Source organism: Scatophagus argus, chromosome 16 (assembly GCF_020382885.2).
Source record: "Scatophagus argus isolate fScaArg1 chromosome 16, fScaArg1.pri, whole genome shotgun sequence".
Taxonomy (NCBI): Eukaryota; Metazoa; Chordata; class Actinopteri; family Scatophagidae; genus Scatophagus; species Scatophagus argus.
This window is the reverse complement of record NC_058508.1, coordinates 10,057,514-10,078,130: the sequence shown is the minus strand read 5'-3', so window position 1 is coordinate 10,078,130 and position 20,617 is coordinate 10,057,514. Positions and strand designations below refer to the sequence as shown.

General features: G+C 37.5%; 2 gene segments (V, D, J or C); both read right to left on the bottom strand.

The window, feature by feature from the left end:
- Positions 1-10,110: 10,110 nt before the first annotated feature.
- On the bottom strand, positions 10,111-10,647 carry LOC124073362. The segment is given in 2 exon segments: positions 10,111-10,506; positions 10,597-10,647. Coding segments are annotated over 2 exon segments (348 nt in total).
- A 3,659-nt stretch (positions 10,648-14,306) lies between these two features.
- Positions 14,307-14,754, bottom strand: LOC124073558. The segment is given in 2 exon segments: positions 14,307-14,623; positions 14,706-14,754. Coding segments are annotated over 2 exon segments (366 nt in total).
- Positions 14,755-20,617: the final 5,863 nt, after the last annotated feature.

Genomic DNA, 20,617 nt, shown 5'->3' with positions numbered 1-20,617 from the left:
TATTATGTCCATCCGAACAAAGATAAGATTCATTGCAGGTTTCAGTGTTTGCAGATGATGCTGGAACTTTTATTGTTTTCTCCAAGCAAATTAAAATGTGCAAAATGACGGGAAATGTAACACATTTAGACACAGGATTGTTCCTGCAATCTATTTTACTCCTGATGGTAAACACCTTGCAGTCACACTTCTGATTCAAAATGTGCTGAGTCAAGTTAATAAATGACTTTGAGGGTAGAAAAGTTTCAGCTCCAACATCCAGAGCAGCAGGAGGATTAAACTGAGTGTCTCCTTTTAGTGACAGAGTTGACAGAAACTTGACACTGATTGCCCTCTAGTGGTTCATACAAGAAAATAAAACATTGTTTGTCAACACTGTGACTCATTGTGAAATTGACAGACATTATATTATTTTACTTTGCTGTATCAGCTTCATTGTTCTGCTGTCTGCGGCCCTTTCTTCAACAAGTGATTGTTATTGTGTTTTGTTTTGTTTTTTGTCTTGTGAAATATTATTTACAACATGCATCCTATTTAAGATAAGATAATACATGATTTTGAAAAATCTACAATGAAATATATAATGCAAATACTGTTAAAAAAAAAAAAAGCTTCATGTTTTGCTGTTTGTACCAGCCTGAGAGATCAGTCCTGTAGGATTTTGCACAGCTGCTCCACCAACTCCAGTCACTGTGAGTGTCGAGCACAATAATAAACAGCAGAATCTTCAGTCTTCAGACTGTTCATCTGCAGATACACCTGCTGTCTGCTGTTGTCTCTGGAGATGGTAAACCGGCCTTGGACTGACTGAGAGTAGTATTTGCTGCTACCACCAGTGTTAATCCAGGCAACCCACTCCAGTCCTTTTCCAGGAGCCTGTCTGACCCAGTTCATCTCATAGCTGCTGAATGTGAATCCAGAGGCTGTACAGGTCAATCTGTGAGATTCTCCAGACCTTTTAACCACTGGTTCAGATTCTGTCAGAGTCTGACCATCAACACCTGAACATCAAAACCAAAAAACATTAAATGACATAAGCAGGTGACAAATAGACGACATCAAAAATCAAGATGTGTGAATATTCTTCACCTGCCCAGCAGACAGTTAAAAGCAGCAGTCCTGTCCTGTAGTCCATCATGTTAAACTGTGTGTCCACTGTTCTCTGTCCTCCTCTCTGCAGTCACATAAGTAGAGTTGGAAGACATCTGAGTTTTGCATCGACTCCTCCTCATAAAAATGCACAAACCAGATCAGACTGGTCATTTTACTTTATGGTTCTTGATCCTCACTGATCCAAACTAAAAAGTGTCAATTTTTTATCTTTTTTTCCACATTTTTGATTTTCAGAGGAACTGATGTTGTTATTATTCTTGTTTTATTTCATGTTTCTGTGGAACATTTCAATACTTGAATGTGTGCCATGAAACAACAAAATAGTTGAGTATTACTGTCTTGGAATAGTATGATTATTATTGTTTTATCAAAATGAACATTATTATTATTATTATGGTGTTACTGTGTCACAAAAATAATTCATGCATTCATTAGGAGGGAAATCTATTTTTATGATTTTGTCATTTTTTTTTTTTTATTTTCACTGTTGACATCATTTATTCAGACCATCACTGGATAAAAATATGATCAACTTCTCTTGTTAAACTATACTGCTTATAAAATGACAAGAACAATAAAAGTATTTTCAATTAAAAATATTTTTTATATATTTGTCCAAAAATATTGAAGAAATACAAGGACCTTTTCACCTTGTCAAGGAAGCTGAAGAACCCTGAACAAAATATGTCTAAATAAACTAAACAATTATTGCTGAATTATTGATGGATAGATGAATGTTTTAGTCAGTCCTTTTGGCAGCCATCATGAGGGGTTTTGTTGTTGCTCTTACAGCTAAAGTGCTGCTCAGCCAGGACAAAATGTGACAGAAACTCAGTGTGGGAGGTCACATCAAATATTCTCTATTTGGGATTATTTCAATAACAGCTTGTGTGTGCAGCACTTTCTTTCAGTGACTGTCATGACATCTGCAGATACACCTGGTCCACATTGTTGTATCTGGAGATGGTGAAGCAATTCTGGACTGATGTGGAATAAAGTTTATTGCCTCCACTCGGAGCAGAAATGTGTGCAACCCACTGCAGCCCTTTTCCTTCAGCTTGTCTGATCCAGCTGATAACAGCATTGTCATCTGATATTCCTGCATATGTACAGGTCAGTTTGTGAGATTCTCCAGGCCGCTTCACTGCTGGTTCAGATTCAGTCAGAGTCTGACTGCACACACCTGGGAAGAAAGGCAGTTTGATCAGAGCAGAGCAGAACAGAAAATTTGACACAGAAAGTAAAGAGTTCAGAAGTGTGTATTCACCAGAAATCAGTGACAGCATCAGAAACATTATACATGTAGCTAAAGTCATCATGAAAATGTTTTGGATGTCTGGATGCCGGTTTGGTCTCTCTGCTTCAGCTTGCAGTGAGATAAATAAAGATGGGCGAGATCAGGCTTTGCATTGACTCCTCCTCACAGGACTGAAAGAAATGGTGAACTGATCAAATCAACTCGAACAGGAGTCTTACAGTGATAAAAAGTAAAGTTTGGCTCAAAAAAAAATATGAAACCATTTCGCATTTTCATGTAAAAAAAGCTCTGAAAAGACTCTGTGATGGTGAGAGTAAATCAGCATTTTTCAAAATATTTATAACATCTAAATGTTTGAGTCTGACAAAGAGCTCAGCTTCTGATGAGAAAAACAAATGAAGCAGCAACCTGTTTGATGTTTTTCCCTGGCAGGTATTCATGACTAACATTAAACCAACAATCACTGATGTATCTTTATTTATGATGTACTACGGGTTGTAATGCTTGTTGTGTATTACTTTTAAATTGTATAAATTTGAATTTAACTAATTCATAAAACCTCTTGTATGTGCGGTTGAGTCACAAGCTCTCTGCAGCCATATTGTATGGTCATGGTGGTTTACCATCAGTCAGGTAAAAAGAAAAAATACCAAATGGGACAGAGCTGATAAGAAGTTTCTTGCTGATAAGAAACCTGGTTGAGTTTTAGATTTGTGTTTATGTTATTCTGCTTTCTCAAGCAGTCACCATTATTGTTGAACTAAAGGAACTGTGCTTTTTGAGCTGAATCAAATGCTTTTCAGGTTTTTTAAGTTACAATGTGGGTCGTTGTCATTGTCATTCATAGATTTAATGTTGTACATTTTTTGTTTTTCCTTTGGATATTTGTGAGGGACCAGAGTGGTCTCCCCAAATACCGGGATCTAGAAAAGATCGGATTCAGGCGGAAGAGGTTGAAAGTAGGAGGCAGCAAAGCGTCAGGTGCCAGGAAAAGCCCTTTTATTCTCCCGGAACACAAGGTTTTCACAAAATGCAGGAATAATGCAGGAACCAAAAACAGCAATAGCAAACACTCGCAATAGCAAACACTCGCAATAGCAAACACTCGCAATAGCACATGGTAGTTCTCCCAAGGAACAACAAGAGCGAAATGAGGCTCCTTTAAATAGAGCTGCTGATTGAGCCCAACGGTCCAAACCATTATGGAGGGGATTACCAACAAACATAAGGGTCCATCCAATTGCTTTCCTGCCTGTACAACATCCATTGCACGTCTGCCCGTCCTGGGTGAGGGATCCCTCCTCTGTTGCTCACCCTGAGGTTTCTTCCATTTTTTCCTGTTAAAGGTTTTTCTGGGAGTTTTTCCTTAGTCGATGTGAGGGTCGAAGGGCAGAGGATGTTGCTGATGTTATGTTAAGCCCTTTGAGACAAACTGCTTGTAAAAATGGGCTATACAAATAAAGTTGACTTGACTTGACTTGACAATACACTAATCATAATAAATAAATACAAAAAAATAAATAATGCATACGTTAATTTATCCATACAACAAATATTTACACACCACACAATAATCTTTCACAAACACCACATAGCCAACACCCTAAAAAAAATAAACCCCCCTGAGTGCAATGGGATGTGCCCCCTTGCCCCGTGCTTAATAAAATCCGCAGAGGAGCAGTGGAGCCGGACCGGGAGTGCAGGTGACTGTAAGTGTATGACAAACCAGAGTCTTTACAAACTGAAATGAAGAGGTGGACGAGTAGTGGGTACCTCACTACACGTCTGGATGCTAGACCGGGGAGAAAACTGACATGGGTGAGTTGTGGTTGTGGTGAGTGAGCGCCACAAAGTCTGAAAAGTCTTTTCATATTCCGACGCGGCCTTGCAGCGTCACCAAAACCGCGTCCCTCGTGGGAGACCGTGAGAAGGGGGGTGCTCACCTTCTCACAATATTATAATGTGATTTTTACTTGTGTGGATGCCAAAATTGTAGCTCTTACTTTGCCAATGGTTAATGGGAATTCAAATAAATAAATGAAACAAAATCATCGCAGTGACCACATACAACATCTTGTCAGTCTCCAGATTAACAAATATATGTTATAAATATATATATTAGGATGCTTTTGATTATGAAAAAGGTTTTCAAGTTATCAAATCATAGATTATCATCATTGTTACGCCCCCATTGAGGTGGAGTCTAGGGGGATACTGGAAGCTGTAATGCAGCAACCAAACAATTTAAAGAAGTCCATGTAGTGGAGAAAAATACAGATGCTTTATTTCTATCATAAATTAAATTTAACTGAAACAACAGGAATTAAACCTAAACGAATGTGGGGGAGAAATGGGAATGAGTGGTTGTGCTAAAATAATCAAAAAACAGTGGAAAAAACTAGGCCTGAATACACTCTGCTGCTGACAGCCTGATGTGAAGATTTTATAGCTGAGGAACAAGGAAGGTCACTAAGTTTGCATACAATCAACCTTCAGTGTTGGTCTGACTGGAGCCAATGTGACTGTAGATTTTTGTACAGCTGCTCAAATAGCTCCAGTCACTGTGCAGCTCCCGAGTACAATAATAAACAGCAGAATCTTCAGTCTTCAGACTGTTCATCTGCAGATACACCTGCTGTCTGCTGTTGTCTCTGGAGATGGTAAACCGGCCTTGGACTGACTGAGAGTAGCGTTTCTCATCGTTATCATTTTCAACCCAGGCAACCAACTCTAGTCCTTTTCCAGGAGCCTGTCTGACCCAGACCATATGGTAGCTGCTGAATGTGAATCCAGAGGCTGTACAGGTCAATCTGTGAGATTCTCCAGGCCTTTTAACCACTGGTTCAGATTCTGCCAGAGTCTGACCATCAACACCTGTCAAAAGAAACCAGATCTTCAAGCGATCCAAGTTGACAACATAAATTGATACAACAAATTGACATAACTGAAAAATTTCTTCACCTGCCCAGCAGACAGTTAAAAGCAGCAGTCCTGTCCTATAGTCCATCATGTTAAACTGTGTGTCCACTGTTCTCTGTCCTCCTCTCTGCAGTCACATAAGTAGAGGTGGAAGACATCTGAGTTTTGCATTGACTCCTCCTCATAAAAATGCACAACCCAGGTCGGACTGGTTGTTGTACTTGATGGTTCTTGATGGTCACGGATCCAGACTAAACAGTGTCAGTTCATAATCCATTTTTTTTAGCTTTTTTGCTTTTCAGATAAACTAGTGGTGTTATTCCTGTTTTACTTTCTGTTTCTGTAGAACATTTCAATACTTCAACCAAATCGTTGAATATTTCTCTCTTGGAATAGAACGTATGATTATTATTGTTAATATTAGTGTAATTGTGTTACTGGGTCACAAAAAATTTCATACATTTGTAAGGAGAGAAATTTTTTTATGGTTTTGTCTTTTTTTCTTATTTTCACTGTTGACATCATTTATTCAGACCAGAAAAAAATATGATCAACTTCTAAAATAAAAGTATTTTCAATTAAAAATATTTTTCATATATTTTTACAAAAATATTGAAGAAAGACAAAGACCTAAACTTGTCAAGGAACCTGAAGCGCCCTGAACAAAATATGATGAAATAAACTAAATAATTGAAACTGTTACAACACTGCAAAATAAAAAACTGAAACATTGATGCAACAAGTCGGTCCCTTAGGCAGCCATAATGAAGGTTTTTGTTGTTGTTCTTATGAAATAATCAACCTAATGATGTGTAATCTGAGGACAAAATTTGACAGAAACTCAGTGTGGGAGGTCACATCAAATATTGAGTAATAATATGCGTTAAAATGTAAAATGTGTGGTTGAGTCACATGGTCTCTGGGTATTTGTGCAGGTCTGTTGGTGGTTTGTGTCACTGTGGGTTGACGTACACAGTAATAAACAGCTGTGTCCTCAGGCTGCAGATTCTGTCCTGTTAGAGTCACTGTTCCAGCAGAAGTGTCTCTGCTGTAGCTGAACTTGTTCTTCAGAGCATCATTTTGATAAAAGGTGCCACCACCCCACATATTGAAAATCCAGTCCATTGGTTTTCCTTCACAGTGTCTGATCCAACCTGTTGCATAGCTGTTATCAGTCACAGAATAACCAGACGGCCGACAGCTGATGGTCAAAGACTGTCCAGGCTGCACAACCATTGAGTCTGGCTGGATGAGATCAATACTGTTCACACCTGTGGAAACACAAATCAACATTATCTCCATCATTCATCTGACTGTTCAGTGTTTCTAATGTGTTTATTAGTGTGAATCCACTAAAGCTCCTCACAGGATCCAGCTGCCAGCAGCAGCATCAGAGCTACAGAGAACATGGCTGATGTTGAAGCTGAACTGATGTGAGCTCTTCTGTCCTCTCACTGACACACTCACGCACACACTTCAGTTCCTTATGAGGAACATTTATTTGCATGTCGTTGAATAATCTGTCATTTAAATCAGTTGACACAGCAATCAGATCGACTGATCACACCAGATAGAGAAATGTGCTTTTATTTAAAGAACATAAAATATGTTCTATGGACCTAAATGTCACTATCAAGATGATTATTTTAGCAAAACTGTCATGCTGCTAGGCTGTAATTTGTAAAAAAAAAGAAAAATAAATAAAATAAATTGATATGTAAAAAAATGTTTTAAATCTCAACAAGATATCCCAAAATAAAGTAGAATAATTGGTTATTGCAGGACACAGTGCATTTTAAGGCAAAAATTTCAGTCTGCTTGAAGTAATGTTGTAACTACAGTATTGTCTTTTTGCAAGTGCAGGCACCACTGTGAGTCATGATAAACTGTTCCAACACACTGACAAATATTTTATTAATGAAATGTGTCTCATTGTTAATTTGTCATCATTCAGTGGGAAGTTTGATGTCAAAGTCCTGAAAGGCTTCAGAGCTTCTCAAACATGTTGATCCAGCTCTTCAAATGTTCTGTTAGTGTTGTGAGCTCACAAAGGATGTGAGTATAAAACTCACGATCAATGAGAGGAGCACACATGAGAGTCTCTTTAATGTGACAGAGGAGACAGAAACTTGACACTGACTGCCATCTAGTGTTTCTATAACAGGAACCGCAACATTATTTGTCACTCACATGTGACCAAATTCAAATACCAAATAATATCAGCATTTATGTGGCTGAAATGTGAACATGGAGAATTTCATTTGTTATGTCAATGATTTCAGCAGATTGGTCTGCTGCTATTGACTGTGAGGAAGTAATCACACTTTTTATTTGCTTGTATGCACAATGGTTATTGTTGTTGGTAAATGATGATTTTCCTCCAGACAAATATTCATGATATTTTAACAAACAATGAAAGATAAGGATATTCTAATCCTGTCCAGTAAAAATGAGTCCTGTAGGATTTTGTACAGCTGCTTAACCAACTCCAGTCAATAATAAACAGCAGAATCTTCAGTCTTCACACTGTTCATCTGCAGATACACCTGCCTGATGGCCTGCCTGATTGCCAATGGTTAATGGGAATTCAAATAAATAAATGAAACAAAATCATCGCAGTGACCACATACAACATCTTGTCAGTCTCCAGATTAACAAATATATGTTATAAATATATATATTAGGATGCTTTTGATTATGAAAAAGGTTTTCAAGTTATCAAATCATAGATTATCATCATTGTTACGCCCCCCATTGAGGTGGAGTCTAGGGGGATACTGGAAGCTGTAATGCAGCAACCAAACAATTTAAAGAAGTCCATGTAGTGGAGAAAAATACAGATGCTTTATTTCTATCGTAAATTAAATTTAACTGAAACAACAGGAATTAAACCTAAACGAATGTGGGGGAGAAATGGGAATGAGTGGTTGTGCTAAAATAATCAAAAAACAGTGGAAAAAACTAGGCCTGAATACGCTTTAAATATCGTAACCTGAGGACATGAATCATGTGAAATGAACTCAGTGTTACAGCAGTTTGTGCAACTCAGCACAACTTTCAAACTGATGTGTTTCAATCAGTAGTCTGTTGTGTTTGTGTTTAATTTCTTTTTTTTTTTTTTTTTTGGATTACATTGGTCTTATGATTATGACTATTATGGTTTCAGTGATCACATTTCTATTTTTAGAAATTAACTTTCTTTTATGTTGTATTCAAATATTTCATCTCTGTTGTATTTAATGTTTATGAACATTTTTGACTAGAACAATTTTAAGGACTTAAGATAATTTTGTATTAAAAAAAATACTCTGTAAAATACATGAAACAAAAAAAATAAATAAATAAAATGGTTTGGCTCAGTGAGCTTTACAGATCAAACCTGTAGGATTTTGTACAGCTGCTCCACCAACTTAAGCCACTGTGGGGATCTCGAGCACAATAATAAACAGCAGAATCTTCAGTCTTCAGACTGTTCATCTGCAGATACACCTGCTGTCTACTGTTGTCTCTGGAGATGGTAAACCGGCCTTGGACTGACTGAGAGTAGTGGATGTTGGCACTGTTATAAATAGCAGCAACCCACTCCAGTCCTTTTCCAGGAGCCTGTCTGACCCAGTGCATCCAGTAGCTGCTGAATGTGAATCCAGAGGCTGTACAGGTCAATCTGTGAGATTCTCCAGGCCTTTTAACCACTGGTTCAGATTCTGTCAGAGTCTGACCACCAACACCTGTCAAAGGAAAAAATAAAATTTATATTAATTACTGCACGTAAGTCAGGTTAACACCAAAGTGATTTAGAAAAAACATCTTCACCTGCCCAGCAGAAAGTTAAAAGCAGCAGTCCTGTCCTATAGTCCATCATGTTAAACTGTGTGTCCACTGTTCTCTGTCCTCTCTGCAGTCACATAAGTAGAGGTGGAAGACATCTGAGTTTTGCATTGGCTCCTCCTCACTGTGTGGTGCTCATAAGTCAGACCATTTTCAGGACATCAGTGGAAAGGAAATCACAATAATTAATATTAATATTAATGTTGATTACATTTTGAAAAAAGTACAAGAGAAACATATAACCCTCAGTACATGGGTGTCAAGAATACCCATGTTTTTTCTTTCAGTACCACTAAATTATTCAGTCATAATATTAATAAACTCTTTTCCATTGTGTCAAAGAAGATTTGTCTTGAAAACTAAAAGTTTTTTCATCCTCCCTGAATTCAAGGCCATAAAGGTGGAAGACAAATATTTTTTGTCCTCCACTGAAGGACAGAGTTTGTTGGCCTTGATAAACATTGCAGGAATTGTGATACCAACCAAATAAATTTGATTCAAACAAATCTAAAGTTGAAACCTCAAATGTTTTCAGATTTTTCTAACTTATTATCCAGCACATAAAAAATAAAATTTAAGCAGATGTACCAGAATCACTGTGTCAGAAAATCTTGAAATGACATGAACTGACAAAAATGAGGTGACAGGTTTTGTTTTGGCTCATATTCATCTCTCACTGACAAACACACACATACACACACACATGCACACTATACTTCATTATGAGGCTAAAGATGATCAGGCTCCCTTGATCTTTATTCAGAAGTAAATCAGTTATTTAATTTTATTAAAGTTGGTCAAACTGACCATGAAGAGAGGCTGAGGAGAACTGGTTTAGTGAACTTATAACTATTGTGAGTCAGAAGGAAGAGACACGTTGTGGAAGATGTCTCCCCTGTATATTTAATATTATTTATATTGTGTATTATGACAATTATACTAGTTAATACTTTTCAACTGCTCTTTAACAGTGACGGGTGTTGATATCATTAGTGGTCTGAGGGCTCCTCCTCTGGTGGCTTCATGTTCCAAGTGTTCAGGCACTGAGGGGTTTTTGTTCAGCTCCACTGATGGTTTGTGTTACTGTGAGTCTCTGGCACAGAAATACACAGCAGAGTCTTCAGGCTGCACATTCTGTCCATTTAGAGTCACTGTGTTGCTGGAAGAGTCTAAGCTGATACTGAACTTGTTCTTCAGAGAATCTTTGTAAAATGTTGTGTATCCAACAGCTCCACTTCCAATCCACTCCAGTCCTTTCCCTGCAGGCTGTCTGATCCAAGCTGTGTAGTGGCTGCTGACAGAATAAGAGACCTGACAGGTGATGGTCAGACGTTGACCTGGCTGCACAGTCACAGAGGCTGGCTGTGTCAACTGTTCACACTTCACACCTGTTGAAAAGAGAAAATGTTTTGGAACAAATGATCAAGTTATACTGCAAAAGAAGGACTGCTGACTTTGACAAATCCACAGAGACTCACATCCAGCTGCCAACAGCAGCAGCAGAGCTACAGAAAACATGGTTTATGTTGAAACTGACGTGCTGTGAACTCCACTGACAGCCTGATGTGAAGTTTTTATAGCTGAGGAACAAGGAAGCTCACTGAGTTTGCATACAATCAAACATCAATGTTGGTGTGACTGGAGCCAATCGAAGAGTGTGTTGACTGTTATTATATTTGCAGAGTGAAAACATGCCTGGAAATCACCTCTGATTTACATGTGATATTTTAACTTCATTACATGCTCAGCTGGAACATTTTGATAATTTCCCTATAACTGTTATCTTTGCTTTTACTGTAAACTATTAATGCCAAAATGTGCTTTATTGACAACAGTTTAATATCAGAATATTGTGTCAGTCATTATGTAATGGGAAATATTGATTATCATTATTCTTAACAAAAAATACATCAAAACTAAAGCATTTGATTGACAATGATGATGTGCACTGATGGAAGCAAAAGGAGCAGCCAAGAAGAAAGTTTCTTTCTATGAGCCATGTTTACAGTGTGCTTAGCATGATGTCAAATGATTAAAACAAATAATTTTCATCTGTAGAAACTCTCTACAACAGCAAAGGAAACTGAAAAATATTGTTTTGCCAGCCACTCATTTATTGCACTCATGGAGTCATAAAATAACAAAATGTTTTTCAATAACTGTCTTTAATTTGCGGTGTAAAGGTTTATGAAAGGTTTATCAAACTTATTTAGCCTGATTTTTGTTTTTGCAAGCATTGGACAAGAAAGCATGTGTGTTTGTATTTCATGCATGATTTCCATCCATGTATTTATGAAGACATAAGGACACATTTTCTTCATACTAATACAATTTTTTTTTCAGGACATTTATACTATTAGAATTTTTTATATCAAGTCATTATATTTCTGTAGGTTGTAACTGAATTTAACATTCAGACAGACCCGACAAGATGAGACCTCCATATTAATTCAGAAGCTACTCAGAATTTACTTGATCATGTTCAGAATTACATTCAGAAACTGAAGAAGCTAAATGTCCCCAGTGGTGGTAAACAGAGGAAGTAGTTTTTGTATGACTTTCTTGTTATTGTCTCTCACTGTGTCTCTCGGGCACAGTAATACACTGCTGTGTCCTCGGTCTTCAAACTGTTCATCTGTAGAAAAAGTTTACTGCTGGAGTCATCTCTGGAGATGGTGAATCGACCCTGGACTGACTGGGAGTAATAGATGTGAGAACTGCCAGTATATATAAATGCAACCCACTCCAGTCCTTTTCCAGGAGCCTGTCTGATCCAGGCCATATACAAGCTGCTGAATGTGAATCCAGAGGCTGTACAGGTCAATCTGTGAGATTCTCCAGACCTTTTAACCACTGGTTCAGATTCTGTCAGAGTCTGACCATCAACACCTGTCAAAGCAAAAATAAAAGTTGCATTAATTACCGGATGTAATTCAGACTAACATCAAAAGACATTTAGAAAAATTCTTCACCTGCCCAGCAGACAGTTAAAAGCAGCAGTCCTGTCCTATAGTCCATCATGTTAAACTGTGTGTCCACTGTTCGCTGTCCTCCTCTCTGCAGTCACATAAGTAGAGGTAGAAGACATCTGAGTTTTGCATTGACTCCTCCTCACAGGAAGGAGACTGTGTGGACTGTATTTGATGTGACTCAAGCAAAATGAAGTTAATTCATGTATCTTAATTTAAAATCAGCGGTTGAAGTAAAATGTGGCTTTTCCTTTTGTAATTTTGTGCATAAGAAACAGTCACAAGAAAAATCCCCAACAGTAGAAGCGACAAGGAAAAGCACACAGCACAATTAAGAAATCAATCCTGATATTTATAGCTTTCTATTTTTATCTGTAATTATTTGTTATTTTGCTGCTGTAACTACAGAATTTCCTTCAATTTGCATTGCATCATTTAATAATGTTGTTAATGTTTTTATTTCTAAATTTGTGAAAATGTAAACTTCAGTATCAGATGTATGATCTTCAGGTATGTACTCAACAAAGAAATGTGGACACAGGTTTACCACACTAATATTGAAAATTTGACCAGCACCAACGTAGGTTACTACTGAACATGATTTGAATATAATGTAATTTAAGATCAATGAATAGCTAATTTCATTCGATTTCGGTATATCTAAGTTACTGCTTAATTTGAATTGTCTTGTGTTCCAAGTCCATCACCCTCTAATAAATATCAATAGTAACCTCAACTGAACCAACTTGACACAAAATATTAAACTTTGTCACAGACAAATGAGGAGACCTTCAGGAGATCTTAATGTCTGCTTTCTGACACACACACACACACACACACTTCCTCATGAGGCAAAGCACAGTAAGTCTGATGACAAGCTTTTCAGAGCACATTTGTGAGCCAAAATAACACTCATAAGTCATAAACTCACATACATGTTGTGAATCGGAAAAGAAGACATTGCATCACTGTGCATATTAATGATCGTAATTATTGAATATTATAATAAGCCAAGTGCTATTTCTTTAATGTGTCTGTTTCTCTTCCAACTGTAACAGTGAACTGGCGGAACTGGTGTTGAAATCATTAGTGGTCTGAGGGCTCCTCCTCTGGTGGCTTCATGTTCCAAGTGTTCAGCAGCTGATGGTTTGTGTTACTGTGACTCTCTGGCACAGTGACATGCAGAGTCACTGTGTTGCTGGAAGAATCAAACTTTCCATTTCTTTTTCGAGTACTGCATACAAAAACTACAACCAACACTAGTTCTACAAAATGAAAAGAACTGACAGAAAGTACAGAAGAGGACCTTCATTACTTTCATTGTGTCTGACTTGATCACAACTCACTCTGATGTCATGCACATATGGGCAACAATAATCTGAGAGCTGATTGGTTTAGAAGTTAACTGAACAATATGACATTTCAATATAATTGTGGAGAGATTTTGATTTTTTTTTTTTTTTTTTTTGACTGATTTTGAGGATTTCTTCTGTTTCCAGAATGCATGTTGTGTGGCTGATGTCGCGTAATGAGAGAGACTAACTACATTCACATGATAAACTGCATACAATACAATACATACATACGTCATACATCAATACAATACATCATAGATGTAGTCTGTTGTAGCCTATTAGCATTGGAGAAGTGTAGTTTCTGAAGTATTTAACAACACAAAACTTGTAGGATTTGAGGATTGTGATGCTCTGACACTTTAAATATCTGACACATAGATAACAAAAGCTACTGCTTCTTTCTTCTTTGTTTCATTGTTAATGCTTTAAATTTATTTGTGTAGTTTTAAAGGGACAGATCTGCTCAGCTGATTTATATACAGCAGCAAGCTCAGTTACATGAGAACGGATGTACAAAGGAGGTTGAACCATGAACAGAAATCACACATCAAAAGTGAACAAACACATTAACAAACATGTTGAGTATGCAATTTACAACTGCAATTAATTATGTATTTATGTTCAAACAGAGGTTGAACTTTGAGTAGAAAACATTTACACTCAAATCAACAGGATATTTAAAGTTCTCAGTTTCTTGGAGAACAACAGAGCTGCAGTAAACTTGGTTAGAATTAAGCAGTTTAATTGATTTGACTTTTTTCTGAGTGTGTTTATGAATTTTAAAATGTATGTGAAATAAAAAAGCAGACAATAAAATTTTGACTTCAAGTACTAAGTTTTTGTATGGTGTTCCTCCCTTCTGTGTTACTGTGGGTCTCGAGCACAATAATAAACAGCAGAATCTTCAGTCTTCAGACTGTTCATCTGCAGATACACCTGCTGTCTGCTGTTGTCTCTGGAGATGGTAAACCGGCCTTGGACTGACTGAGAGTAGTATTTGCTGCTACCACTACCACTATAAATCCAGGCAACCCACTCCAGTCCTTTTCCAGGAGCCTGTCTGACCCAGTTCATGCTGTAGCTGCGGAATGTGAATCCAGAGGCTGTACAGGTCAATCTGTGAGATTCTGCAGGACTTTTAACCACTGGTTCAGATTCTGTCAGAGTCTGACCATCAACACCTGTCAAAGGAAAAAATAAATCATGAAAACTCTTATCATAACTGAAATTCCAACAAAAATTATGATGAGTGAATATGTTCACCTGCCCAGCAGACAGTTAAAAGCAGCAGTCCTGTCCTATAGTCCATCATGTTAAACTGTGTGTCCACTGTTCTCTGTCCTCCTCTCTGCAGTCACATAAGTAGAGGTGGAAGACATCTGAGTTTTGCATTGACTCCTCCTCACTGTGTGGTGCTCATAAGTCAGACCGTTTTCATAATATCAATTCAATTCAGCTCATTTATATAGCTTTATATAGCTTTGATTCTCAATAAAAGTTAGCTCATGACACTTTCCAATTAGAGCAGGTCCAGATCAAACTCTTTCATTAAATTTTGCTTTAATTAAATTTGGCTTTCAGTCTCCTGTTAAATGTAGAGAGGGTGTCCGCCTCCCGGATCAAAACTGGAAGGTGGCGCCACAGTAGAGGAGCTTGATAACTAAATGTTTCCAATCTACTTTTGAAGACTCTAGGAACCACAACCAATCCTGCATCTTGGGAATGTAAACCTCAGGTGGGATAGTAGGGCACCGTCAACTCTTTAAGGTATGATGCTGTCTGGCCGTTCAAAGCTTTATATGTGAGGAGGAGAATTTTAAACTCCATGCTGGATTTTACAGGCAGCCAATGTAGAGAAGCCAGAACAGGAGAAATATGATCTCTAATGCTGGTGAGTAATCATGCAGCAGCATGCTGGATTAGCTGGAGAGTCTTTCGAGAATTATGGGGGTTACAATAATCCATCCTGTAAGTAATAAATGCATGGACTACTTTTTCTGCATCTTTCAGAAAGTGCCTAATTTTTACAGTACGGTGGAATGAATGCTGTAATTGAACTGTGTGTTATGTGTGAGTTAAAGGACATCTCCTGATCAAAAATAACCTAGATTACTTACAGTGGAGCTTAGGAGTGTGGGAGAGAGAGAAAGAGAGCTCACACCATCTGAACACCATCCTAATATAATATAATATAATATCATTTAGTCAGATAAGATGAAATATTATAACTCATAATGTTCTTTACTGACAGTTAAAAAAGATAATAACAATAAATAAATAAACAAATTACTAAATAAAGTGACACTGACACAACTGAATGTTCCCAGTGGTGTAAACAGAGGAACTAGTTTTTGCATGAGTCTCCTCTTGTTGTCTCTCACTGTGACTCTCTGGCACAGAAATACACAGCAGAGTCTTCAGGCTGCACATTCTGTCCATTTAGAGTCACTGTGTTGCTGGAGGAGTCTAAGCTGATGCTGAACCTGTTCTTCAGTGAGTCTTTGTAAATTGTTGTGTATCCAACACGTGCAGCTCCAATCCACTCCAGTCCTTTCCCTGCAGACTGTCTGATCCAAGCTGTGTGCTGATTGCTAATAGAATAAGAGACCTGACATGTGATGGTCAGACATTGACATGGCTGCACAGTCACAGAGGCTGGCTGTGTCAACTGTTCACACTTCGCACCTGCGGAGGAAAATGTGTAAAATATTAAATCAGTTTAATAACAGTTAACAGTCACTATGTTGTGATCAGACTGTCAGTGTCTCTGCCTCAGTGAGACTCACAGGATCCAGCAGCCAGCAGCAGCAGCAGCAGAGCTACAGAGAACATGTTGGTATTGAAGGTGATCTGATGGGAGCTTCTCCTCTTCTGCTGATATCAAGTCTATATAGCAGACTGTGAGGAAGTTGACTTTGCATAGAGAAGGACACTGACAGGCTATGAATGAAGGATCAACAGTCATGTCATAATTAGTCAAGACTTGGTTTTATGTTGTCACCATTAATTATTATTAAAGAAAAGAAGATTCTGGGCTGCATGGTGGTGCAGTTCTTAGCACTGTCACTTCATAACAAGAGGATTCCAGGTTCAAATCATGGTCCAGCTCCCCCGCTACCCTGATGGGTAAGCGGTATAGAAAATGAATGGGTGGATGGAAGAAAATTCAGTTTTTATTTAGGTGGAAATGACATTGATCTTTTCATCTGATTCAACAACATCGTATCTTACAAAGTGTCTAACTATTCTGTTAAAGTGATAGCAGGTTGATTTTGTGATTGTCTTTAAGCAGTTGTTTGGTCTTTACTTCAGCAATTCAAGCTGAGTGCTGACCTTTAATAGTTCACAGATACCAAAAGTAGTTGTTGAAGTGGAAAATATTATTTGCACATTGACAACTCGTGCAAAACACTGATAATCTGTTTGGCCCATGGTCACCTGACAAGATCTTCATTTTAATCTGTCAAACTTTCATAGAAACACACTGACTTTTGTTGTTTTCTATGGAACCATGAATTGCCGTGAGAAGTGGGGAAGAGTGATTGTTATTTCAATCGTTGCAAAAGTCATGTTTTATTCTTTTCAAACCCTCTAACAGAGAGAAAGACAAACACATTTAGATATCAAGAGTCACAATAAAACTGAGACTCATCATCTGCTGAGGTCATTGTGTGTTTGCATTTGTGTGTGATTCTGATCTGCTGACTGCTGTCGAATTGTAGGTCTTCTACTGCCTCCTGTTGCTCTGAGCAGGAAAACACAGCAGAGTCCTCAGGCTGGAAGCTGGACAGTCTCAGACACACCATGCTGTTGCTGTTATCTCCAGTGATTTCTGCTTGGCCTTGCACACTGTTGACATGTTCAATTAAACTTTCATCACTGATAATAAACCCTGTTTATTCCAGTGCTTTGTCTGCAGATTGTAGGATTCAGGTGATAACACAACAGCTAAATGCGAACACCTGCTCTCCAGAGCCTCTCTTCCAAATGAATGTGAGTGTGCTGAATCTGGTTATAAAGAAAACTTGGAGTCTTGACAGAAAATTAAGTTGTGGTATGTAAAAGTGATGTTTTATAATAAACTTAAATATTAGCTGAGACAGTTTTTAAAATTTTACTTCAAATATACGAGCACAGCTTTTTGCTGCATTCAATTCGCTGCATTTAATTCATTTGTTTATTTGCTTTCCGTATTTGCTGCAAACAGAAATACTGTGACAGCAGCCAGGATCATGTAAATAGTATGAAACTTCAGTCTGATGCTGCTGGTTTACAGGAAAGATTTTAATGTTTTCAGTGTCTGCAGCTGTCTGAAACTTGGAGCCTTTAAAGAGAAACAGCTGCTGAGGAACTGAAACCTGTGTGACAAAATGCAAAATGCAAAATCATTTCAAAATATTTTATTTCATCAATACATGTTACCTTTATCTCTGTGTTTTTGTGTCAAAGAGATGATAGGTTGTATTTTTTCTATTACACTTCATTTGTTATGTTAACATTATTATTTGCAAATGAAATGGTAATTTGAACAAAAGAAGTTGCAACACATGAAGGCCCAGATTTTTCCTGCTCACAGAGACATGTAGAACTATATTTCCTGTTTAATTATGTGGAACTATTAACATTTCTCTGGATTTGTAACTTTAAAGTCACCATAAGTGGTGATCAAGTGTCGAGTAATCAAGTAATCATGGTAAAGTAATTGTAATCAATTTAAATATATAAATACAATAATACATATAAATATATAAACCTGAGGACATGAATCATGTGAAATGAACTCAGTGTTACAGCAGTTTGTGCCACTCAGCACACTCAGCACAACTTTCAAACTGATGTGTTTCAGTCAGTAGTCTGTTGTGTTTGTGTCATTTAGACTTTTCTGTCATTTGTCTTTATTTTGTTTTTTTTTAAGTACATCATTGCTCAAAATTCAGTCAAGAGACTTTGTCAAGATTTTAATTTCTTTTTTTAATATTACATTAGTCTTATGATGTTGTCTATAATGGTTTCAGTGATCCTATTTCTGTATTTATAAATTAATGTTATTTAATGTTGCATTCAAATATTTTATCTTTATTGTATTTAATGTTTAGGAACATTTTTAACTGTAACAATTTTAAGAACATAAAAAATAAACATGGAACCATAGAATGTAAAATATAATACAAAGACTTTAAAAATGGTTTGGCTCAGTGAACTTTACAGATGAGTCCTGTAGGATTTTGTACAGCTGCTCCACCAACTCCAGTCACTGTGAGTGTCGAGCACAATAATAAACAGCAGAATCTTCAGTCTTCAGACTGTTCATCTGCAGATACACCTGCTGTCTGCTGTTGTCTCTGGAGATGGTAAACCGGCCTTGGACTGACTGAGAGTAGTATGTGGTGCCACCACCACTATAAATCCAGGCAACCCACTCCAGTCCTTTTCCAGGAGCCTGTCTGACCCAGTGCATGCTGTAGCTGCTGAATGTGAATCCAGAGGCTGTACAGGTCAATCTGTGAGATTCTCCAGGCCTTTTAACCACTGGTTCAGATTCTGTCAGAGTCTGACCATCAACACCTGACAAAGCAAAAATAAAAGTTACATTAATTACTGGATGTAATTCACATTAACATCAAAAGAGATTTAGAAAACTTCTTCACCTGCCCAGCAGACAGTTAAAAGCAGCAGTCCTGTCCTATAGTCCATCATGTCAAACTGTGTGTCCGCTGTTCTCTGTCCTCCTCTCTGCAGTCACATAAGTAGAGGTGGAAGACATCTGAGTTTTGCATTGACTCCTCCTCACAGTGTGGAACTTGATTTGACTTGGATCTCACTGACTGTTTGGTCAAAGTGAAAAGTGTTTACTTTTGAAAAAATATTCTACAATTTCTTATCATAAAATATGAACAAAGAACATCTGTGAAAACCTTGCTTTTCATGTTATATTGTTTAGTAATTTTCACAAAAGGCTCATAAGTGAGACCATTTTCAGGGGAAAGAAAACCCCAGTAGGAATAAAATTGAAGTAAAGTGATGAGAATATGGAATAAAATTGAAAACAAATTCAGGAGAAATGTGAAACCCCTCAGTACATGGATATTCATGTGTCTTTCAATACAAACAGATTATCCAGTGAAATTCGTCTCCAATTCAAAAAACAAATGGTTGTAGTGAAAACTAAAAGTTTTTTCACTCTCTCTGCAGTCCGATTAATAAAACTGAAAGTCAACTACATTTTTGTTTGTTGGACTTGATAAACAATGTAGAAGCTGTTTAACCTGCCAAATGAATTTGATTCAAGCCAATCACTTTACACTTGACATTTTGAAATTTCTTTAAACTAAACTTAAATATCCTCAAGCAAACAATATTCATCTGAAATGAATCATCATGGTTTTGCACTGAATATTTAGGTCCCCCAAGGCAGATCACACACAACACAGAGGCACACAGAGATGTAAGAGATACAAAGTCTGTATTTCTACACAGGGAGAATGAGGCAGATGTAGAGACTGGTGAGGTTTATATTGTGCAGAATCCACAGAGTGCAGCAGGGTGGTGAATGGAGTCAGTAGTACGTTTCAAAGAAGGAGTCCAATTGGAGTGGAGGACTGAGATCCAGGTCGAGGCTGGAGGATTTCACCTCAGTCTGAGACTGGAAGTCTGAGCTTGGAGATGGAGGTGAACTGGACTTAAGGCACAGAAAGACACAGAGTCAGTCAAGAGGATGAATATTCCAGAAGGACAACTAGATAACTGGCCTGAAGCAGAGTACCAGAATGTGGAAGTGGACGATGTGGGAGAGAGCAGATGAATGAACAGGTCCTTATATACAACAGCCAGCTGGTGGAGTTGATGATTGCTTATTTACAACATTTTATACAAACTGAAAATGAAGAGATGCTGAAGAGAACTGATTCAGTGATATTACAAATGCATTTATCAACAATGTCATGTGTTGTCTTTGTTGAAAAAAGTCAGGAACTGTGACACAAAAACGGAAAAATCTATGTTTCCTTTCTTGTTGGAAGAAGAGCTTTTTAAAGCACATTTGTGAGCTGAAATAATGTTATTAATTTACATACTTAATGTGAGTCAAACAGAAAGACATTTTTTGAAAAATGCCTCCCCTGTATATTTAAGATTATTTATATTGTATATCCGAATCCCGGTCTGGGCCCTTCTAT